Raw genomic sequence first — 25,764 nt, 5'->3', positions numbered from 1 at the left:
CAATGGAGCACAAAACTTCTTTCTGGAAGGTCTTCCACCCAACACTGGCAGCGATAATCCTGCAAAGTTACAGCTCCTCTATCTTCACTGCCATGAAGACCAAAAGTGAATTCCAAAAGGTAAGCAATTTTATTAAGAATGTCTGGTGCACCAACTAGGAGTAACTAGCTTTTAAATAACAAAAAAATGACTTCATCAACAAAAACTACAGAATTTCATGTCAGCGAAGAACAGTTTGGTGTCCCACCTGCAGTGGTATGCGAGGACCCAGGTTACCCGAGTGTTCACAGACTGAGGGATGCGTTTTGTGGCTTTGCTTTCCCGGCAATGAGGTCTCATGGCAGAGTCGGGGAGGGATTTGGACATTTGTTTTTTTTAATTGTTTCTTTTTTTTCTGCCCCTGTTTTTAATCCTGTTTTTTTGTATACTAAGATTACATCAGAGAATGCCAACTTTGTACACTTTTCACTGTACTCCTGTATCCCTGAACTCCAGTAAATGTGACATTAAAATCTAAATCCTCTATCGGAATTTCAAAGGTGCATTTTAGTGTCCTTGCACCTGAAAAAAGACAGACAACTTTAAAAGCCTTGTCAATGGATGATTTGGTGGTGATGGTGTTGGACTGGGGTGTACAAAATTAAAAATCACAGAACACAAGGTTATAGTCCAATAGGTTTATTTAGAAGCACTCGTTTTCAGAGTGCTGCTCCTTCATCAGGCGATTGTGGAGTATAAGATCGTAAGACTCAGAATTTCTAGCAAAAGTTTACAGTGTGATGTAACTGAAATTATATATTGAAAAAGACCTGGATTGTTTGTTAAGCCTCTCATCTTTTAGGATGACCATGTTGGTTTCAGTTCTTTCATATGTAAATCCCAGAACCTTTTTTTTTTAAAGTTACATTCTTAAGTGAACTTTAACAATAGGGACTTAAGAATGTAACTTTTTTAAAAGGTTCTGGGCTTTCTATGTAAAAAACTGAAACGAACATGGCCATTCTAAAAGATGAGAGACTTAGACAATCCAGGTCTTTTTCAATATATAATTTCAGTTACCTCACACTGTAAACGTCTGTTATAAATTTTGTGTCTTACAATCTTATACTCCACAACCACCTGATAAAGGAGCAGTGCGCCGAAAGCTAGTGCTTCCAAATAAACCAGTTGGAGTATAACTTGATGTTGTGTGATTTTTAAGTTTGTCAATGGATGGCAAACTGGTATGAATAATTCAACATATTGTAGTGATGAATTTGATCAAGGAGGAGAAAGGGGGCATGGGAATTTGTTGAGGAGAGGAAACTATTTTAAATTAGGTTGCAAAAAAAACCTAAAATCCTTCAATCTTTTGCATTAGTTTATTTGACCTTGAGAGAATCCCATAACCTAGAGGAAACAATGCACCAAGATGCATATTAACAGTTGAAAATATTGTAAGTGAGATTTCCTTTCTTACCTCCGCCTGACCTAAGACACCTTGCCAAATCATTGCCAGTTCCAAGTGGAAGAACTGCCACTGGAGGATGTTGAGGCAAACTTGCTTTGTCTATGAAACAAGCAAATATTTTACAAAACATGAACACAGCTGTGCCTTGTCACAGTTTTTAACATTCTGTAAAAGTGAAACTAAGAAATCCTCTGAAAATATTTTTTATCCAGCCAAACAAAACATAGGTCCTCTTTGTATACTTCCGATTACCCCGAGGAACGTTTTACTGTTTGGAAGTAGTATTAAGCAATCATTATTGATTTATGTTTGATGTTTGTAAGTTTTAATATCTGCAATAGTACACCATTATTCTTGGTGGAAAGGAGATACAGATTCATCCCCACAAAAACTGTTTTGCAATCTCTTGAATGTTCATGCTTAAGATGGTTCATATTGTCTCATTAAAGGGGAAAATAGTTAATCCAATCCAACTACTGAATACAAACTGAATAATATTTTAGTCGCAAATCTTGAAGTTTGAAAGGTTATCTGACTAAGGATAAAACCGAGCTGTGTCTAAACAAAATGCAGGCGTTATTAATATAAAATGAATGATGAATTAATAAAGACTGTTCTCTGCATCTCTTGATTACCACAGTTATTTTAGCAGTTTGAATTAGATGTGAATGATGAATTAGAAGTTCTGCCCTCAATTAACTTGTGATAATTGATATAATCTTATATATGCATTTGCACTATTACAAGTACTTATACAAAGCAATTGGTGTCGGGTGGGTTTCAGGGGATGACTAATTCTAACATCAAAACTTATATGAAATTTAACAGGAGGGACAATTTTTGTTCAGGGATCATCGATTTCTCCTTACCAGAAGGGAAACAGGTGCAGACCTGCTGCACCAGGTGACTGACTCATAACAGCTCCCCAAGGTTTCTGAGACAAAAACAAAAATGGCTTGGCTGGGCCTGTCTTTCAGATATTATCTGATATGTACAAACAGGTTTCTCCAGTTAGGGTTGCTGGATAGAGATCATGGCAGGATTATTGTCCGACTAATTCCGACTAAGGCCAACAGTAGTACTCTTGCTGTTACGTCCGCTCAGATCTACAGATCAAACCTTATCTGGTCGACATAGCTTAATTACTCTCCATGATAAACTTACCGAGCCATGAGGGAGAATTGCAGAACTTAATTTCATAGTCAGTAGTTGTATTTGCATCTTACAGTTTTTTTGTTAAAAGAATGAATTAATCCTATTTACACATGAATACGCAGAAACACTTTATTGTATTTTAATCTTTTCCTTGTTGCAGGTCATCTGGCATTTTCTATGATGGGCTTCTAAATGAAGTTTGACTGCTGTACTTGTGTCTGAATGGATTATGATGGTGTTAGTAATCTCTTGTTTGTTTCTTTTGTTATTTTACTTGTATCACCACCAAGACAACTTGGAACAGTTTATTTAAGGTTTTTAATATAGCAGCACATTAAGAATGCTCTTCTTTCTAGTGGGCCATTCTTTAACTGTGTCAAGCCACGCAATTTATATCTTGCATTTATTAGAAATTCACTGACTTAAAATAGAAAAAAAGTCACTGTTATGAAATCAAAGTGCAAATCACGTTCTTTTCTTCCACAGTAGGTGGTCATTGCTGAAAATGTCTGAGGATCTTGCCTCAGATATAGACAAAAAAAATGCAGACATTGGAATTCGAAGTGGACAGGTAGAAGGCTAGAAGAACACAGCAAGCTGGGCAGCATCTGGAGGTGGAGAAGTCGATGTTTTGTGTGTAACCCTTCTATAGGGCAGGAAGCAGTCCTGCAGATGGGTTACACCCAAAACATCGACTTCTCCATCTCCTGATGCTGCCCGGTTTACTGTGTTCTTCCAGCCTCCTGCCGATCCTGCCTCAGCGATAGAGTGGTTTGCTGGGTTTTTCTGAGGGCAGTTAAGTATCAACCACATAGCTGTGGGTGTGGAGTCACATCTAGGTTAGACCAGGTAAGGATAGCGCATGTCTTACCCTTAAGAACATTAGTGAAGCCAAAGGGTTTTTACGATAAACAATAGTAGCTTTATTGTTAGTTCAATCACAGATTTATTAATTGTACTTAAATTTCATCAGCTGACATGTGGGAGTTTGAATCTGCATCCCCAGTGCAATATACTCTGGATTACTAGTCCAGTGATGTTAGCACCATACCTTCATCCCCCCCTTTTGTAAAAGTAATTCAAATCGAACAGTTCTTAAGAGATGGATTATTGGAATGTGTGAAATGAAATAAAGGTGTGTTTTTTTTGGGGGAGTGCAATTACAAACTTTATACATTAAAACATGAAACTTTATTTAAAAAATAAACTGGCCATGACATCAGGGATCTAAAAACCTCCTTGTTGGTTTTATTCAATACATAGCTTACTCTTTCAACTTGAATCCCTAGAATTCCTTCAGAATGTTATAACCATTTAATAAACCCCTGCAGTTGTAAATTTCAGCACTCAAGTTTCTGAAATAAAAACAGTGGTTAGATTAGGCCATAAAACAGAAAGAAAATCACATAAGAGCCTTGATCTAAGAATTTGGCACAATTACATATTTCAGATACTAACCAATTTGTCATGAACTTGGAAAGTGCCAACTATTATCCATCATCCTGGGTATATTGATGGAGTCTAATACAGCTAACAATCTCACCTATGCAATCTAGGATCCATCCAACTGTTCCATCTCCACCGCAAGCCAAGATTCTAAAGTCTGGAACATCTCGGAAAAAGTTTAACCTAAAGAAAAAGTGATTTAGTTGTAACAAACCATTTTCGACAATGTGGTTTGTTTTAAACTCACAATTCCCCACCCTCTCTCCTCACATCCCCCCACCCTGCCCCTCCAAAATGAAGAAATCTTAAATCTGGGGAAAGCAGTTTAATGTATTCCATCTCTGAAGAATTTAAGTCCATGGGGCTGATATTAAACTTGCTATTTTCTTAAACTATTCCCATTTTGCTGCTTTCTCCCTGTGCTCTTTTTTTTAATTCTTCCAGTAATTAATTAACCAGAATCATTTTAATTTTTACAATCATCTTACCATCAATTATCAACTGTCGCAGAGGATTTGATATTATGAAAACTCCCTGCATGAAGAGATTTTTCTCAGTTTCTCCTTTTATGTATTGTGTTCTTTTACTTAAGATTATAATCTTGTAACTTCAATTTATACAACATGAGAAGGAATTCAACTTTACCTCAACTATTCCCTCTGTCATGTTATGCACCATCATCAAATTCCCCTCAAACACTCTTGATTTCATCAGTGCACCTTTCCGTGCAAGTTAGTCTCCACATTCTGATAAATATCCACAGGACTATAAACTTTTGCCTCCAGTGCGAAACACACCGTGGCCCAACATTTCAACTCCCCCTCCCACTCTGCCAAGGACATGGAGGTCCTGGGCCTCCTTCACCGCCGCTCCCTTACCACCAGACGCCTGGAGGAAGAACGCCTCATCTTCCGCCTTGGAACACTTCAACCCCAAGGCATCAATGTGGACTTCAACAGTTTCCTCATTTCCCCTTCCCCCTCACCCTAGTTACAAACTTCCAGCTCAGCACTGTCCCCATGACTTGTCCAGATTTGTCCTACCTGCCTATCTCCTTTTCCACCTATCCACTCCACCCTCTCCTCCCTGACCTATCACCTTCATCCCCTCCCCCACTCACCTATTGTACTCTATGCTACTTTCTCCCCAACTCCACCCTCTTCTAGCTTAGGCTCTCTGCCTTTATTCCTGATGAAGGACTTTTGCCCGAAACGTCGATTTTGGTGCTCCTTGGATGCTCCCTGAACTGCTGTGCTCTTCCAGCACCACTAATCCAGAATCTGGTTTCCAGCATCTGCAGTCATTGTTTTTATCTTGTCTCATTTATGGTCCAATTGTCTTTGCTTTTGTATGCAATTCTTCTCAACAGAAAACTTTAAATCAAATTTGTCTTTGCAATTACTTTCTAACCTGTTCATCCCTTTTAACATTTCTGGATTTGCACCATTTCTTCTCCATATATTGGGGGGAGAAATGGTGCAAATTTATCATTTCAGCTGATCGGCTTTTAAACAAATAAAATCCAGTTTGAAATATGAGTCAAGCTGATTCTCAGCCCTGATATGCAGGTATCTGGCCCTTTGTATTTCCATATCAACCATTTCAACTACTAAGAACTTCTTTTTACCTTAGTTGCGACCTACTGTAATAAACTATTATTCTGTCATCAAAACAATTCATGGATAAAATGGTCCAATGCATGGTAAAATTATGAAACAGTTTTATTTTCAAAGCAAAACTTTTTTGAAGAGCTCTTTCAACATCAAAAACTATTTGGTAAAGTTTTTGTTAAAATAACTCATGAAAGTTTGGGAACGATAGCATTATATTTTTGAGACCCAACAACAAAATTCATATCTAGAAATTTGCAGATGTACCAAACTATGAACTGCTGTTACACTGTCATTATTTAAATTCAAATTAATTATTTGTAATCTTACTAGAGAAAGCATGTTAAGTTTTCAAACAATCACCACCAGTCTCAACACCTAAAGTTTGGATCACAATACTTATGAGTGCTATGGCCACTTCCTGTTGCCCCAGGTTAACAGCAAAGACTTGTCAGCTTTTATGTAAAACATGCCTTGAGAACTTCAGAGTACTAGACCACATAGTCAGACCAATATCTTGAGCTACCAACAGTAATATTAGGTGTACACCTGTTCAGATGATTGGTAGATCCAAAAGAAAAAAAACCTCAAGCCCGAAAGTCATGCTTATAAGTTAAAGCTTGCATTTGCAAGTTAGGCAAAGGAGAGCCAGTGGATGTGATCTATTTGGATTTCGAGAAGGCCTTCGACTAGGTTCTACACAAGAGGCTGCTGAATAAGTTCACAGGTCTTAGGAGCAAGGTACTGGTACAAATAGAGGATTCTCTGATTGGAAGAAGGCAGAGAGTCGAGATAAGGGGATCTTTTTTCAGGATAGCAGTTGGTGACTAGAGGAGTTCCCCAGGTGTCATTGTTCACACCACACCCATTCATGTTATTAATGAACCGGACAAAGGAACCGAGGGCACTGGTGTTAGGTTTCAGATGACACAAGGATAGGTAGACAGGCAGGCACTTATCTCTCCACCCTTCAGGCTCTCTGCCTGTATTCCGGATGAAGGGCTTTTGCCCGAAACGTCGATTTTACTGCTCCTTGGATGCTGCCTGAACTGCTGTGCTCTTCCAGCACCACTAATCCAGAATCTGGTTTCCAGAATCTGCAGTCATTGTTTTTACCTAGGTAGACAGGCATGTAGTGTTGAGGAAATGGGGAGGCTGCACAAGGCCTTCCTTGGATATGCTAGGTAAGTGGGCAAAGAAGCAGCAGATGGAATACATAGCGGGAATGTGAGAGATTATGCACTTTGGTAAGAAGAATAGAGGTCTATACTATTTTTTAAACAGAGAAAAATTTCAGAAATCTGAGACAAAAAGGCACTTGGAAGTCCTAGTTCAGGATTTTCTTAAGGTTAAGATGCAGGTTCAGTTGGCAATTAGGAAGGCCAATGCAATGTTAGCATTCATTTCAAGAGGGTTAGGATACAAGAACAGAAATGTACTGCTGAAGCTGTCAGACCACATTTAAAATATTGTGAACAGTTTTGTGCCCATATCTAAGGAAAGATGTGCTGGCATTGGATAGGGTCCAGAGAAGTGAAACGAGAAGGATCCCAGGGATTAATGGCTTGTTATATGAGAAGTAGTTTGGGAATTTTGGGTCTGTTCTCCATGGAGTTCAGCAGGACAAGGGGAGGATCTGATTGAAACTTATAGAATACAGAGAGGCCTGGATAGCGAGGACATGGAGATTTACCAGCATACTGCCTGGACTTGAGAGTTTCAGTTATGAACAGAGATTGGACAGACTGGGGTTGTTTTCCAGTGAGCACAGGAAATTAAGAGGGGTCATGATTGAGATGCATAAAATTATGAGGGGCACAGATAGAGTAGGGAGAAAGGAAGAAACTTTTCCACTAGATGGAGGGACCACTGACCAGAGGGCATAGATTTAAAGCAAGGGGTAGAAGGTTGAGAGGAGATGTGAGGAACAACTTTTTCACCCAGACAGTAGTGGGAATCTGAAACTTCTGCTCTGCAAGGGTGAAAGAGGCAAAAACCCTCATATCATTTAAGAAGTATGTAGGTGTGGTTTTGCGATGCCATGGCATACAAGACTACAGGACAAGGACTGGAAAGTGAAAATAGGAAATACTTATAGGAAATAGTTAGGAAATAGTTAGGTGGTTGCTTTTGATTGGCATGGAGGCAATGGGTTAAGACAGCCTTTCTTCTGTGCTGCAGACCTCTTGACTGCAGACTGTCTACGCTTTGGAATGTTGTGTTATCTGTAAAACAATACTTAAATGGCAATTCTCCCTCTGGTCTTAAAACATAAATGGTTGCTGATGCTATTCCTTCATCTTCTGTACAGCAATCAGAATCCATATATCAAATCTTGAATGATGAATCACTAGTCAGAATAAATTACTCACAAGAACTGTGTTCATTTCCAACCGGTTCAAATTAGTGGCGTTCTGCTGTACTTGTTCCATCTGGTGCTACAAATTATTTAATTTTTATTTTTGTCTTTTTTGCTCTTCTGAAGTTGAGAAGTGCGAAAAGAATTATCCTACAAAGTATTACAACTCTTTGGAACATGGCTATTCAGAGAGCCTGCTTGAAATAACTTCACTAAAATAGAAACATTCTCAGATGGTCAATTCTAAACACAGGAGAATTAGTGACTTCAAAAGCAGGATATATCGGTTATGACTAATGTTCTTAGAACGAAATGTTTAAATGTCATCAGATAAAGAACTTACTTAAACTGTAAATTAACTGCGATGTGTTTAGCTTATTTTTCTTAGAAGCAGATAGCTTTAAGAAATGCACAAAGGAGAATGGCCTTTGATCCATTTGAAACAATGGGAATCTGAATTCCTCGAAATGGGAATTCTGGGGAAATTGTCAAGTTTGAAATATTTAGTGGGAATTTCTGTCTTTAACAATCAAGGTGCAAAGTTCAGCTTGCTGAATGCTTGTCCATTTTTCCAATAAGCACTTGTTACACAAAGCTGTATGACTATTAACATTCAACATTTAGTCATTCTTCAGATGAAAGCGTTTGCAGCATCAAAAGAATTTAGAGAACCACCATTAAACAAAATAACAGACTTTGTTATTTTGGTGACCATAACATTGACAAAATCAGATTGCGTACTGATACAGTAATGACCAACTTAAGGTGAGGAGTGCCAGCAGTTATAGTGACAACAGCTATACTCCATCCTGGGTAAGGACATCAAATTGTAAGAAAATAATCATGGGGGCATCCTTACCCTTCTCAAAGAATTCAAGGATCGTAGGACAACTTCCAGCAGTTCTCCTGTGAACAGGGCACAACAGCATGTTGACTCTCCAGACCAACTGTTGTTGCAGGGTTCAGTCACATCCTGCAACAAGATTCTCAGCCAATTGTTCAAGGAAACCTACCAATTTCTGTTGTAACCTGATAAATCCCCAGGGACTGAGAACTAACATCCCAGGGTACTAAAGGAGGTCATCATGGAAATAATGTATGCATTTGTTGTCATCTTCCAAAATTCTATAGACTCTGGAGGAGCTTCTAGAGAACAGAGAATGGGAGATATAACCCCACTATTTAAAAGAGAATTACAGACCAGTTAGCCTTACATCAGAAGTGGGAATGTGCTACATTCTACAACAAAAATCTTGACAGCAAAACATTTGGGAACCATTAAATCCATACTGGTTTTGTCCAATCCCATTATGAAAAGCAAATCATGCTTTAAAAAATCTGGAGTTTCTTTGAGAATGTAACTCGCAGAACAGATAAGGGAGAACCAGTTGATAGGGTACATTTGGAATTTTTGAAAGCTTTTGATAAAAGTCCATAAAATTCCAAGTATATGGGATGGGGGTGGGGGGTAATTGGCATGGATTGAAAATCAGTTGACAGATAGAAAACAGCGAGGGTGGTTAAATGGGTCCTTTACAAGTGGCAGGCAGTGACCAGTGGGATACTGCAACAATCAATATATGGGCCCTAGCTATACACAACAGATATAAATGACCTGGATGAGGGATCCAAATGCAACATTTCCAAGTTTGCTGATGATACAAAATTGGGCAGGATTATCAGTTCTGAGGGCAGCGAGAAGGCTTTAAAATTATTTAGACAAATTGAGTGAGTGGGCAAATGCATGGCAGATGCAGTACAACATGGCCAAATGTGAAGTTATACACTTCAATGTGAAAAACAGAAAGGAAGGTTATTATTTAAATGGTGATTATACTCAGAAGAGTGAATGTACAAAGGGATCTGTATATCTGAGTACACCAATCAATGAAAATAGACAAGCAAATACAATTAGTAATTGAGAAGGCAAATGATATATTGGCCTTCAATGCAAGAGGATTTGAGTTCAGAAGTAGAGATGTCTTCCTGCAGTGTCCAGGACATTGGACACTTCTGTAATACTGAATGTAATTTTGATCTCCCAACCTAAGAAAGAACAGGAAGGGTGACATAGAGGTTCACTAGGCAGAACTATCACATGAAGAGAGATTGTTTGAACTGGGCATATATTCAGTAGACTTCAGAAAAGATAGAGGGGATGTGATTGAAATGTATAAATTTCTAACAAAACTAGACAGACAATCTAGATGTGGGGAGGATATTTTCCTGATTGGGGAATCTAGAAGCAGGGGATTTAGTGTCAGGATAAAGTAGATCATTTAAGACTGAGATGAGGAAACATTTCTTCACTCGAAGGATAGTCAACCTTGGAACTCTCTAGAACAGAAAGCTGTGGAGGCCAAATCACCGAATATATTCAAGAAAGAGATCCATACATGTTTAGATTGCAAATACGTTGAGAGGTACAGGGAGAAAGCACGGTTACTGTGTCGAGGTAGAGGGATAGTCATGATCATATTGAATGACAGACAAAAGATGTAAGGGATATGGAGAGAGAATGGTTGTATGGCATTGAGTTAGAGGATCAATAATGATCATGTTGAGCAGTGAAGCACACACTATGGATCCAAAGGCTCGCTCTCCTATGTTCTGTGTTATTATGTTTCTAGGGGGAGTTATTTAAGCACTGAAATTCCCTGCCTCTGACTCCTTCTAGGCTTCCCCTTTCCCTTCCTTAAAGATCCCCATTGAGGATTAAAAGCTATGTCATGAAGCTCCTTTGCAGTTACAGCCTATATATGTAAGCACGTTCCAAATCTACGGGCATAATCTTAGCGGCGTGAATGAAGTGGGCTATGGCAACAAAGGTGGCAGAACTGCACAAGAAGTCCAGGGAGGCCCATTGCAATGTTAGGATGTTACGAAATGTGCACAGCATATCAGTAAAATAAACACAAAGATTTCTCGACACTCAGGTTAAAGCAAATTTTAGCTCAGATCCTGCTCCAACGGAACACCCGTTTTGGATGCCAAACACCAACATCTCAGAATGCACTCCACGGCACCCATTGCACACATCCAATGCCACCCACACAATGACATTCAATATGGTGATGTACCAGCCTCCAAGAACAGTCATGGCAGTTTCAGTGCCCTTCTGAACATCAGTGCTACACCTCAGGGTGAAATGCAACTATCATTGTGACATTGCAGAAAGGGTATCGTGCACTCAGGGACAGGAACCCAGCTCATCGACTAGACATAGTTTGCTTCCTTACTCTACGCCTAGCTGGATGTTCATGGCACCCTTGCCTTGTCTTTTAGCACTTTCCCCTCATCCAGATATACCAGACTCTCAGGTCTGCTGTGTTACCTTATCATTTAGCACAGACACAAAACCCTGAAAACATTGCTGTTAGCAGTTGTCAGACAATTCAAGGGACTTTCAGTCAGGGGGTCCTGGTACAGTAAGTCATGGGCAGCCTCCGATACCAGTTACCAGTACAGGGACTTGAACACAGTGAGTCAGACACTCAGGATCCTCTCTGCACAAGGGGTGAGGGTCGAATGTTGGACAATCCACCACCTATTTTGACTCTTCCTTCCTGAAGAAGGGCTTATGCCCGAAACGTCGATTCTCCTGTTCCCTGGATGCTGCCTGACCTGCTGCGCTTTTCCAGCAACACATTTTCAGCTTCCGTGTTGTGGGTTGCTTTCGTCCTGGAATGAGAGGCAGGTAGGTATTTAGAGAAATGCTGTCATTTACAGAACGGGGGGGAGTGAGTGAGTGAGCAGTGCAGAGGGCATGCAGGGTTAGCAGCGACAGGGGCTTGGCTGGATGTCAGTGAGTGAGGGGAGATGTTGCAGGGAGAGCATGAACCTTAGTGGGAGATGGGTACATTTCCTGAGACAGAATGAGCATGAGGTATTGGAGCGAGGATGATGGTTGTTAGGATGGTGGAATGGACCTTCTTCCTGCTTCGGTGCACATTCCTGCAGACAGGTTAGACTGCTGTGATCCAGCAACCTCAGCTGGCATGGTCTGGTGCTTTGACTTCCACTACTGGCCCTGGGGGAAAGGGATGGCACTTATCTGCACCAACACATTGTTCAGGAATTCCAGCTTCCTACCCACAAAGCAGGGCACCAATTTTCCCTCATCTGCGTGGCCAGGGCTAATGTCAGGAACTGTGCTCAGCAGCTCTGGACTGACAGTGCTTGTCTGAGTGTACAACAGGTTTTTAAAAGATGGTGCGGATGTTGGGGGTGATACAATCTATTTTGTGATGTCCCTGCAATTTTGTATTTAAATTTCATACCAGGGATGCTCCTTGCCACTTTTTCGACCATTCTTGAATGTTATGTAGACCTTACCGTGTAGTGGCATGGACTGCCTCAGTGCAAGGAGTTGGGAACGGTGGTGGACGTGGTCTAATCATCAGCAAAGATCCCTATTTCAGATCTTAGGTTGGTGGAAAAGTTGTTAATGAAGCAGTTAAATATACTAAGGCTTCAGATGCTACTATGAGGAACCTCTGCAGTAATGTCTTTGGACTGAGATGACTGACACCCAAAAATCATAATCGGCTTCATTTTTGCATGGTACGACTCTACATTTCTTCCATTTTGTAGCTATACCAGAACATCTTGGGTAGAAGAACAGCTGGTTCTGGAGTTAAAGCCTTCAATATTACTCCAGGTTATTATCAGAGCTTATAACATTTGCAGTATTCAGCACCTTCAGTTTCTTCATTTCACAAGTGCACTGAATTGGCTGAAGATAGAGAGCTCTGATGCTGGGAAATCCAACTTGCACAAAACACAAGCTGCCTCATTCGTGCCCCTGCAAAAATATTTGGTGCTGTTTTCAGCTTCTGAACTAATGTGCCCATTTCTCTCGCAGAAAATTCATGCCCAAATATCAACTCTTGGTCTATCCAAAACTGGGTATAGAATCCTCTGTCATTCATTGTAAAAAAAAGCATCAGTACAGTTAATTTGAAAAATCAAAGATCAACAGTCCACTTTTAGTCATAGAGATGTACAGTATAGAAATTGATCCTTTGGTCCAACTCGTCCATGCCGAACAGATATCCTAAACTGATCTAGTTCCATTTGCCAGCATTTGGCCCATATCCCTCCAAATCCTTCCAATTCATGTGCCCATCCAGATGCCTTTTAAATGGTTGTAATTGTACCAGCCTCTGGCAACTCATTCCATACCCACACCACCCTCTGCATGAAAAAGTTGCCTGTAAGGTTCCTTTTAAATCTTTACCCACTCACTCGCAACCTATGCCCTCTAGTTTTGTACTCTCCTACCCTGGGAAAAAGACCTTGGTTATTCACCATATCCATGTCCCTCATGATTTTATAAACCTCTAAAAGAACCCACCTCAGTCTCCAATGCTCAAGGGAAAATAGCCCCAGCCTATTTAGCCTCTCAAATCCTCCATACCTTCAGAAAATTAAATAAATTGTACAAAATATACCATACACACATTATTTCCATTGAAGTTAATGGAAAAGAAGATCAACTAAATTGTAAAAGAGGCAGTAATTCTTTATTTTGCATTTTAAACTATTGCTCAAAAACTAAAATTAACTACAATTTCACCATATCAACTTTTTCAAACCTCCCTTATCAATTTGCATACCTCAAACAGAACATCCTTCACCTTTCTGCATCAGATTCCTGGAAATACTACTTATTACATTTCACAATTTCTCTGTATTCCATGTACAGGAAACCTTTCCCTCTCTTCATTTACAGCTGTGTTAGTTTCTGGGAGCAGCAAGCCTTTCTTGCATTCTAATGTAATCGAATGCATTGAAGGTACAATGATTCTGACAAATACAGCATAAATGGGTTTTAGTGCTCTACAAAATGTAACCAAACACCTTTTAAGGATATCTATCAGTCTAATCCTTGATACTTCCTACGATTGTGTGGGCTTCATTCCATCTTTCCACTGTTTTTTGAAAGCCTTCCTGTATCAGAGGTATAGGTAGAGTTATTGGCAGTTGTCTTTTCCCTCGGATGGGGATTTCAAGACAAGGGGTCCCATTTTTAAGGTGAGAGGAGAGAGATTTAAAAAAGACACGAGGGGTATTTTTTTTGACACAGAGGGTGGTTCACGTGTAGAATGAACTTCCAGAGAAAATGGTGGATGTGGGTACAGTTATACCGTTTTAAAGGCATTTGGATAAGTACACAAATAGAAAAAGTTTGGATGGATATGGGCCAGGAGCAGGTAGGTGGGATGAGATTAGTCTGGGATTATGTTCAGAATGGACTGGTTGGACTCTATGAATGAGGTTCTAGAGATTGTATGACTCTATGACTCTATTAACAATATCAGCAGAATCATCACGATTGTTGATTGATCATCTGGACGTGTGTATTTGGTCATAAGGACAAGTCTGGTGGAATATTCTCCCAACTAATTTGATTTTTCAGGTCTGCATAGGTAGCCAGGGGACTCCTGTCCCCAGTGTTGGGAAAGAGAGCAGAAATGCCAACTGCATGTGGTGTTTCCATCTACTTCCCCAAAAAGATTCAGTATTCTTCCATTAAGTTTGCAAATTCACTGAAGTCAGCACTTGAGATCAACCAGAATCTCCACGGCTGATTTATTTCTGCATAAAACTCAACTGCACCAAAAATCTAAGTTTTATGCAGAAACATCACAGTCTTTATAGTTTTGGATACCACTAAAACCAGCCAAAACCCCCATCCTCCCCATGTCAGTATCCACTTTGCTTTATTCTTTGTCAACATGCAAACATTCATGTGGATGGATCAGCAATCATTTTTGCTTTTTTTTAAACTAATAGGTCAGCATGTGGGTCCTGGCATGGAACCTTGTCAACATAAACTTGGAAATTAGACATTTGGATAGTCAAATTAATCTGGTCAGATAACAGGTCCTTCGGCCCAACAAGTCCACACCGATCCTCTGAAGAACAACCCCCCCAGACCCATTCCCCTACATTTACCCCTTCACCTAACACTACGGGCAATTTAGCATGGTCAATTCACCGAACCTGCACATCTTTGGACTGTGGGAGGAAACCGAAGCAACCGGAGGAAACCCACACAGACACGGGGAGAATGTGTAAACAGAGGGACTGCCAGATTTTACTTTTCATTTGGATACTGTGTGAATTTGGAGCTTCATTAAATAAATGTTTACCGCAACAATATAAGTGATTTATATGTTTTGAGATGTTTCTGAAATCTTCCTACTAACAAGCACTTCCTACCACTGTACAGCAGTCATTGAAAATGTAATTAAGTAAACATGGGATTAAGTGTTTTCCACAATGCTCTGAGTTTCAGTTAAATGGCCTGTTTGGACCTTGACTAAACAGTAATCCTTTTCCTTTCCTACTAATATGCAAATGGATCATGGCAGCAATTATTAATCCATTTGATTTTAACTTTGCTTCTTTATTCCATACTTTGTTAAACAATTACACTTAAGATGCATCAAGAAGATTAAGGAAATAACTAGCTGTTAATAACATGCATGTATCAACATCTTTAGATAAGTGGGGTTTGAGCTGACATATAGACTTTGACATTGGCTGGCTTGGCACAATATAAAGCAATTCACCAGCAGCAGTTTTGGGCTAAAAATCACAGTGAAACTAATTTTTTGTAGGTTCAGAACAAGAACAAAGCCATATTACTGACAAATGGATCTCCTTTGAATTTAGATTTCATTGATATAAGGTTTATTTGTAACTTTTTCAACCATATGTGAAATTCTAGCAATATTGTTGCTTTCACTCTCTTTTAACAGTTGCATTGGAAATCCCAGGGCATAGTCAGCTCCAACACATTGCATAAGGTGGATCAATTGCATATAATTACTGTCCAAGCATTGCTGCTATATTTGCCACTGCACTAAAACGTCCACTGGCAGATTGAGTGCAGAGGTGGAAGCGAGTCATTCACACCCAATTCTCCGCGGTCAGCTTATCAACATAGTAGGCTTAAATGGATGTAGGACAGATATTGGAAACAGAAATTGACAACAGCAAATAAGTGTAATTTTAAAAAGGATGGTTACAGTTCCAAGTGCAGAAATACTGAAAATCTATAAAATATATATTTCTACTTCTTAGTCCCTCCCAATCAGTAACCCTTTCTACTTCCTATGCCATAAGCTCTCATGATTGTCACCTTCACAATGCCATTAACTTCTGATGGTTCCTACCTGCCCAGGATAGTCCTTAGCCACGACCTTATGCTGACAGCCAGTCGGTAAATCTAACTGACTGCTAACTGAGCAATGCAGTAACAAAACTAATCATGACATCCTCCGAATACACTGGGCAGAACCCTTGTGCTCCTGGATCCAGGGCTCCTACCTGCTCCCATTATATGTTAGCAAGGTAATGTTTCCAGCCATTACTTTGGAACACTATAAAGCTAAGTTAAAGACTTTTAGTACCAATATGATAAACCTACTCCCGAGATTTGTCACTCATTACTGTTGCCTATAGCTGTGACTTTAAGAATGCTTTCAGTGGTGCAACTTGGGAATAAATGGTCACTTCCATTTTGATACAGTGGAGCGAATACTGTTGAAAACTTAGACAGTTATTTCACACATCTGTAAAAAATATTAATGCACATATACAAATGTCAGCTTGCACAAAATTTTATCTTCTTTTTCCTCACTGCCCTTGCCCTCAATCGATTGCGTTGGTATTGTCATGTTCAAATACAAGGACCACAGAATTGTGAGCGAGTAACGCAAGCCTCCAATATTCACCTGGTTCTCTCTGTTTTATACAGGATGTGATTTTGTCACTTGATGAGAAGTAACAGGTGCAACAGAACCATAAAGAAGCTGGAAAGCTCTTTGTGAGAATAGCTAATAACACTGACGGCTGAATTATTAGCTTTCTATTTTTGGAAAGATGTTTTTCTGTGATCTGGCTCACTTTTGAAACTTTGAATGAATCCAGTTCAGGCAGAATAAATATGCTTCCTTTTCTTACTGTAATTGTTAGTGATTTATGCAAACTCACAAGGTATAACTCTCACTTTGAGAGAAGTTTGCAGGGGAAAGAAAGTGTCATACCGAGATAGTAACAGGGAGATAGTCAAGAAGATCAATGGAATAAATCTCTTGGCTAAACCTAATGTTGGTGACACTTTGAGATACTATTTTGTTTAGGAATAAAAGAGAATTAGAGACATTTTATTTGGTAAGAAGCACTTTTTAATGCATCTCTTTGAAGGGGTGGGTGTTTGAGATCAGAGCGAACTGAGCTACGAGGGCTACTTTTATTCCCGTCATCCCATTAATTCATCTGTAGTGGGTTCTGTAGGCACAAACATTCTGTCCTCATGTCCTCCCTGCTTTAGGCAGACCCTGAAATATTCCACACAATACAAGGTGCACACACGGCAACCAGTTTTCCAAAGAAAAAAGTTGACTGGGAAGACCCTCCAAAAATGTGTGCACCCCTTCCCACCCCCACTCCCCCACCCAATCCAGAAATACTACCCTACTTTTTGACAGATAGTGTTTTTGTTCGGAGGAATAAAGGACAAGTGGATCATACAGGAAGGAAATCCAAACTGTGCAAGACCACTTGAATCTAGTATTGAGTTCGAAGAGACCACAACTCCCAGTGTGAAAGTCTTAGATTGATGAAGTAGCTATAAATGCTTGTGAAAGGCAGATAAAACAAGTTTTTTTTAAAATCTCCAATCTTTTAGACATTGTAAAAGGTCAAAAGGTCAGGATTGGGTTGTCAATGTGAATTTAAAAAAAACATGCTCTGCCACCCTGCTCGTATTAACAACACAATAAAAGCAGGCTAGCAAAGAAGGCTAGCAACTTCAAGAGCAGACTAATGGGTTGATTATTGGTTGGGTTGGATCAGTCCTTATCTTGTGCACAGGACATGCAATTTTCCACATTCTTGGATAATTGCAAGTGTATTAATTGTACTAGAACAGTGTGTCTTGGGGCATGGCTAGTTGTGGAAGTACTGAAGTTTCTGGAGTTTCAACAGAGTTCTTTGCTGTCATTTCCAAGGGCTATTATTATAGCTGAGGTCATTATGAATATTTGACCTAAATTTCAAAAGCTTAATTAAATATTCATCTCAATGAAGAAGGTCCAAGCTAATATCTGATTGGCAGTTTAGGAGCTATTAAAGGATGAGTAGTCTTTGATGTAATTACAATAGCGCAGTTCCTCTGCAAGCTACATGGCTCATGATGAACTTGATGGTGTGCAGCCTGAGTGTTCTGTGTGATTAGTGCAAAGCCTATCCTGTATCCATTGTTAAAAAAAGTGTGCTTCCACAACCAGCCATGTCCCTAGAAATGCTGTTCTAGTACAATTAAAACACCTGCAATTATCCAAGAATGTGGAAAATTGCATGTCCTGTGCACAAGAAAAGGACTGACGCAACCCAACCAATAATCAACCCATTAGTCTCCTCTTGATCATCAAAGTGATCAGCAATCACTAGTTCACCAGTGCTCAGTTTGTGTTCTGCCAGGAACACTCAGCTCTTCACCTGATTACATCTATACAGTAATCCAATCATAGACAAAAGAGTAGAACTCAAAAGTTGAGGTGAAAGAGACTGCCCTTAACATCATGGCAGCATTTAAGCTAGTTTAGCATCAAGGAAAGCTGACAAACTGATGATAATGTGAATCTTGGGTGAACCAGTCATACCTAACACAATTCACTCGTGATGAAGGACTTATGCCCAAAATGTTGATTCTCCTGCTCCTCAGATGCTGCCTGACTGGCTGTGCTTTTCCAGCCCAACACTCTCAACTCTGATCTCATTTTCTCCATACCAAACACAAGTTGTTGGAGGTCAAACATCAGAGGGGCAGTACATCTTTGCAGGGTTTCCATAGTTCAGTATCTTTGGCACAACCATCTCAGCTGCTTCAATGACTTCCCATCCATCATTCGGTCAGAAAGTGGGGATATTCGCCAATGACTGCACAAAGTTCAGCATCCTTTGTGCCTCCTCAGATAATAAAGCTCTATGTCCAAATGTAGTAAGACCTGGACACATTCAAGCTTAGGCTGACAATTGGTAAGTAACATTCAGCCAGGCAATGGCCATCTCCAATGAGAGCATGGAACCATCTGCCCCTGACATTTCATTGGCATTAACATCATTCCCACTATCTTCCATTTCACTATGTTGGCTTGTTAAAATAATTTTACTTATGAAATGTGGGCATTATTAGCTAGGTCAGCATTTATTGCCTGCTCTTAATTACCCAACGGGCAGTTATGAGTCAACCACATTTCTATGGATCTGGCATACCATGTAAGTAAGGATGACAATCTTTCTTGACTACAAGACATTAGTGAACCAGCTGGAATTTTTGACAATTGACCGTGGTTTCATAGAAACTAGACCAGCTCTTCATTCAAGATTTAACTGAAATCTAATTTCAGCATCTGCCATGGTGGGTTTTGAACATATGTCCCCAGACCATTGAATAAAATAGAACAGAGAATTGCAGATACTGGAAATCAGATGCAAAGGCAGAAATTCTTGGAAGACTCAGCAAGTCTATCAGTATTGATGAGAAAAAGCAGAGTTAACGTTTTGAGTCTAGTGACCCTTCTGAAGATGTTTTCCAGCAATTTTCTTTTGTCCTCAGAACATTGGCCTGGAGTTCTGGATGACTAATCAAGTGACATTACCACTACACTGTTATAATACCTTTTTTATAAACCATATCCCTTTTTAAGTCTCCCACTACTATGAAAAAATGTCCTCAAATCCCAAGTTTTCTTCAACTAATTTTCTGTGATCCACCTCTATGTAAACTTTTATTAATGGAGGGTGCTACAAATAAACATAACTGGTTGGGCTTGTCTTTTCTCATAGAATTCTGGTAGACAACCAAGCCTTTCCCCCCAAGAGTAGAAGGTTCAAAAGAAGTACATTTGTTCACTCTTGTTTTGTTTATGCTTTACAGGAAGGACTCTCTATGGTTGAATGGAAAGGCAGACGTTTAAGATATTATACTGTTGTTTGTGAATTAGGAAACAGATGTGTCTGGTAATCTTGCCTCAGGCTGACTGCAATCTTGTAATGTTTCTGTAAGGGTAAGATTTATCAGCTAGTACATCCCACCCTGCTGGGAACACAGGGTATCATAACAAGCAAACACAGTGCATTATTCATACAAGACGGTTCTTCACTATTTGTCTTCAACAGTAATGAAACCCATCAACTCCTAAGATATAAAAAGTTTCTACGCAGATTTAAATGACTTCACTGTCTTTCAGAGACAAAACTGAATTATCAGTTGAATGATCTTATTAACTAACAGCATGCATAACCAAAATATGTTGTTATACATAGTTATTTATTGAAAATATTTTAAAAATTTTGCGATCTTATTACTTTTATTTAAGTTAAAAATTTTATTACATATAATTTAAGTTAGATCTGTAATCCACTGAACAATTTAGCCTTTGGAAAAGAATTGTGGGTATCATGTCATTAACAAATATTCCTGCCTGAGAACTTTTATTTTAAGTCTATCTAAAACAAACTAGATATTAAGTTTTAAAGGCGAAGGTGAAATTTCATAAACTCAAAAGTTTTTTTTATAGCTGATATGTAAATCATAGAATCATAAAATCCGAACAGTGTTCAAACAGGCCATTTGGCCCATCAAGTCCAGACAATCCTTCCAGAAAGCATCCCACCCATACCCAAACCCCTACTCTATCCCTGTAACCCTGCATTCTCCATAGCTCATCCCCCTAGCTTGCACATCCCTAGACACTATGGTAGTTTAGCATAGCCAATCCACCTAACCGGCACATCTTTGGATTGTGGGAGGTAACCAGGGCACCCGGAGAAAATGTACGCAAACACAGGGAGAATGTAAAAACTCCACAAACACAGTCACCAGAGGGTGGAATTGAACCCAGGCCCCTGGTGCTCGCCATTGAGCCACCATGTCATAGATGATTAGGAACTAGCTTCTAATTTATACTGTAAAACGTTTTTTTGTTCAAAATGAATATTTATAAAACATATAATGTTTTGCATTTCCAACTTCTGGATGATATTTCTAGCTCCTGCGTTGGTGCTGCACTTACCCTGGCATTGGTCCACTACTGGCAAGGTTGTAAACCTGGCGTGGATTCAGAAGAAACTGGAATTTTCTGAAGATTCTGTGAAAAGAGTATAAATATACTATCCATTTCTTTAAGCAGTCTGTTTTATGTTAGATCACCGTTGCAGATTTTTTTTTCAAAAAGGAAGTTGAATTTGACAAAGCAAAAAGGAGTCTTTATGTAATGCATGTGGATTCATCACTTAATACAGAAGTGATCTGTATTGTTACTGTAATCATTTTAGTTTTAATGATGATTTATAATGAAGGTCTTTTCCAGGAATGTGCTAGGGTCAAGCCTGTACTGGTGTCACACCTAATTAATGTCCCCAGGCAGTGTTCTCACAGCAATATGAGTTGAAACAGTGCACAAGTCACAGGGGAGGATAAATGGAGGCACTTGTAGAGGATATTAACTAGACACGACACTTGTACCAGGTCATTTGTTTTCCACACTTTATTTTCACTGCACAATTAATGACGCACAATTTTAATTGCACAACATTTAGTATTTCAAAACAACTAAAGAGAAGTACAGAAATGCAATTTCACAAATGTATCTTTCTGATTTTGTTAGTAAATATTTTTAGAAATGTTTGCTGAGGAGAACTGTTTTAGGAGCAACTGGCATGTGTCAGAGATAGGGAAGATTTTGAATAAAAAACAAAATTACTGTTTAATGAAAATCTATTAGTAATATATTTTAAAACAAAACTATGTTTGAGTTATAATGGACTTTTTTTTTTAAATTGCCTTATTTTAAGATACTTCTGAATAGTTAGCTTCTTAAAATAAAATGCTAACCAATATCCAATGTTATAAGCAGAAACTCAAGACGTTAGCATAAATACAGACTTATGCAGAACCACATAAACCAATAAACAGTGTGTGTCATTTAGTTACAACCACCTCTGTGTACAAAGTACACATAGTGCAACTTTCATCAAGTCTTACTGTCAGCAGTTATACCCTGGCAACAAAGACCACAATGTTGCTCTTATTTCTGTGTTCACTAATAGACACCTCCAAACTTTGTGTTGGGGGGTGGGGGGGAGGGTGGAAGAGGTGCAATGTGGCTAGTGGAGAGGAGAGAGGTTAGGTGGCCCAGATTCTTCACTGAACAATTTGATTATGTATTTTCACAAACAGGCCAATAAACCTTGGGAAGCCTGATTTACTTAAAAATTTGATTTGGACTGTGGCACTGGGGTTAACTTTTCACCATTGCCTTCGCTTAGCGGTTGCCACAGAAGCATTGGTTGCTTTGCAAGATCTCGGGGCATGAATTCTTGGCTTGGAGATTCCTCATCTTTAGTGCCTTCCTCTGGCTCCTCAGGACAGAGATTTTCTCTCTCTCAAGGTAGCTAGGAGCCTTTGATAAATGATGGGATCACATTTCAACCAGATGCCTGTCTTTTTCTGCATCAGTCCACTTGCCTCCGGCAATATAAAGTCAATGAAGTTTCAAGTGCCTCGGGGTTTTATTCATTGCCATTTGATATGACAGGATGATCCCTTGTGTTTGGGTAATGCTTCTCTCTGATGTTATACATAGACATCAGTTTCTAGTACAGAATAAAATCCCAATTACAGTATTGAATCAATAATTAGGGAAAGTTAACATTTCTGCAGAACATTTGGGATTACAGTTGCACTTTTATCAAACTTTTTCAGTTTTTTTTAAGGTCAAATTGAAAAAGAAAACACAAGCTCACCTTTCTCCCTGCTTTCCACCACTTTTCGGGTTCACAAACACCAGAAGTGGATGCGTGCCTGGAATCGGTGTGATCTGTGAAAAGGTAACAAATTGTGAGATTTTCATTCAAGTTCAGAGTGTCAAGTTTTTTATCCAAATTTGTATCTCATTGTATTTCCATAAATGCTTAAATTTCAACAATGCTACATTGAAAAAGGTCAGAAGGAGGTGATACTGCAACATAAATCCTTCTTCTGAAATAGTCCTTTTGCCCAGAGAGGCATCTAGTCTTGGATTGAAACCTCCCCAAAGCCATGCATGAAGAATCCTTTATCAGCTTTTTTTTTGGGGGGGGGCGCAGAACAGCAGTCTCTCAACACCTGGATGATATTTCCCAGTGGCTCAAACTATTGCCTGGTTCTGCACAGGATCCTGCCAGTTTTGTGTCCTCTACAATTGAGGAGCATTAAGACCAGGCATTAAGGTGACTCAGGGATCGTGTCTATCTCTTTTGCAACAACTGGTAAAATCAGCGCCATTCAGTCTGGTGGAACATCAATGCTGGGCTGCAAGCATTTAGTCATTTCTTTCCATTCGTTTGTATTTTTCACAACAGCAAGGCCAATGAAGTATTCAAACTAGTTTAGCACCCAAAACACACTTATTAAAAACAGATTGTGGAAAATAGTGCATTTTTTTAAATGTCAAAAAACACACCAGGTGGATGGAAGCCAATTCTGCAACTTATACTAAGAAACTATAAGCATGCACCTACAACGTATTATGATATCTCTGAACAGGAGTTCCCTATACTCCTCATGAGTTGTTTTAAAAGCAATTCTTTTCCACCAGATTTTCCATTGACATACCAACTTTTACAGTTAATTAAGTAGCATATGTAATTGAAAGTAAATCTCTGATCATTAAGTGTCGTTATCATAATTGGCAGAGTGGCATTTGGCACCACACTCTTACTTAATGTTAACACCTACACAATCGTAACATTGAATGCAATGAATCAACCAGTTCTTTATAAATAACCGCAACGAACTGCAGAAACTCAGCACCCCAAATTTCAAAGTAATGCCCTACATTTTCTTACCACTTTGGTCAAAAATAGTCACAGCTCCCCTTGGGATTTTGTCGTATTTTTCTTTCCATGATTGTGCTGCTGTCCTTTTCAGAGCATTAACTATGTGCCAATGGAACACAGAATGACAGAGATGAAGTACCTAACTACCTCAGTCTGAAATCCCGATGGAATCAGGTAAATTAATGAGACTCATCCAAAGGTTATGTATGATCTATTACTTCCTCTAATTATAAATAATAATCCTGATCATTATGCTGGTTAGCTATAAAGAACTAAGATAAATGTGCTTAACCATGATTAATAGACATCAATGAACTGCATAGGTCTCTTTTGTTGCCATGGTATCTCAAGGTACCGCAGTTATTCCTTTTTGTTTCTTTCTTTCCACTGTTACACTGGGAAGTAAATATGAGTCTGCTTTGCAAATCAATTTCAGGCTTCAGCAGCACTTAAAAGATCTTTTTAGTGCTTTATTCCAAAGAGTTAAAGTACTTTTAAGAACTGCTGAATGGATATATATGTTCATTGCAATTAAATAAATCACTTCCTGAGAAACAACGTTAAAAAAAGTCCAGTTATTCTCAGCACTAGAGCTAAAATAATGTCTGACAGCTGGAAACTATAACTTAATCATATGTCATAATAGCATAGTCAAAGTTGAAGAGATGACAGCCTTATCACATGTACTACAGCCTGCAATTTATTGCTAAAACGTCTGGCCAAATACCTTGCAAATAGTGCTTTTTAAAAAATGTTCTGAAATTCTGCCATTTACCAATGTAAAACAGATCCACCCTTACTCTGCTAGTTCATGTCAAAAGTAATAGGTAAAAGGCAACAGCAGTTTTGACCTATGTCAGCAATAATATTCTTTTAATCTTTACATTCAAAGTAATGTGATGATTGAAGAGCCACTAAGTTAGAAGAAATCAGCTCACTATGTTTTTTTACCAGTCACAAATCAATATGAATTGTAATTATTGCCAGTGCATGCCAACAGCACAGAACATTCTTTTGTCACTCGATGGCCTTGAGAAAAAGTTTTGGGAATATTTTTATTTCTCCTTCTTTCCTCTTGTCCCCCTCTTCATCTTCTGATAGTGACAGTTACTAACCAGGGGGATAGACTGAAAGTAATCGATGGGAGGATGACAGAGAGGCAATGAGAGTCATGGAAGCCACTGCCTGAAAGGTGGTACAGACAGAATTGCTCATTGCATTTAAAGAAAACTTGGATAGAGTCATAGTTATAGAGTCATACAGCACAGAAACAGACCCTTCAGTTCAACCAGTCCATGTCAAACATAATCCCAAACTAAACTAGCCCCACTTGCCTGCTCCTGGCCCATATTCCCCCAAACCTTTCCTATTCATGTACTTATCCAAATGTCTTTTAAACATTATAACCGTATCCACATCCACCACTTCCTCTGGAAGTTCATTGCACACACCCTCTGTATAAAAGATTTGCCCCTTCTGTCTTTTTAAATTTCTCTCCTCTCACCTTAAAAATGTGTTCCCTAATCTTGAAAATCTCCCATCCTTTGAAAAAGACACCTACCATTAACTCTATCTGTATCCCTCATTATTTTATAAACTTCTACCAGGCCGCCTCTCAATCTTCTGTGCTCCAGTGAAAAGCGTCCCAGCCTATTCAGCCTTTATTGACAAGTCAACCCTTTCATGCTCAGCAACATCCTGGTAAATCTCTTCTGAATCCTCCACAGCTGAATAATATGCTCCCTATAACTGGACGACCAGAAAATGCAGTATCCTGTAAGACTATGGACCAAGAACTGGGAAGTTACATAAGGCTAGAAAGCACTTTGTTGACTAGCACAAAC

The 25,764-nt window shown here is 39.2% G+C and overlaps 1 protein-coding gene across 8 annotated transcripts in view; it reads right to left on the bottom strand.

The window, feature by feature from the left end:
- The window catches only part of dgkb (diacylglycerol kinase, beta), a 788,800-nt gene that overhangs the window by 423,968 nt on the left and 339,068 nt on the right, over positions 1 to 25,764 (bottom strand). For all 8 annotated transcript variants that reach the window (XR_006311661.1, XM_043689831.1, XM_043689832.1 and 5 more), the window contains 4 exons: positions 22,847 to 22,920; positions 21,115 to 21,189; positions 4,149 to 4,234; positions 1,460 to 1,549 (listed from right to left, as the gene is read on the bottom strand). Coding sequence is in view for 7 of the 8 variants with exons in the window: in XM_043689831.1 (XP_043545766.1) it covers positions 1,460 to 1,549; positions 4,149 to 4,234; positions 21,115 to 21,189; positions 22,847 to 22,920 (325 nt within the window). In the remaining variant the exon portion in view is untranslated. The remainder of the gene's footprint in view (positions 1 to 1,459; positions 1,550 to 4,148; positions 4,235 to 21,114; positions 21,190 to 22,846; positions 22,921 to 25,764) is intronic.

The sequence above is a fragment of the Chiloscyllium plagiosum genome, chromosome 5, assembly GCF_004010195.1.
Source record: "Chiloscyllium plagiosum isolate BGI_BamShark_2017 chromosome 5, ASM401019v2, whole genome shotgun sequence".
NCBI classification, from domain to species: domain Eukaryota; kingdom Metazoa; phylum Chordata; class Chondrichthyes; order Orectolobiformes; family Hemiscylliidae; genus Chiloscyllium; species Chiloscyllium plagiosum.
This window is presented reverse-complemented; position numbering and strand designations above follow the sequence as displayed.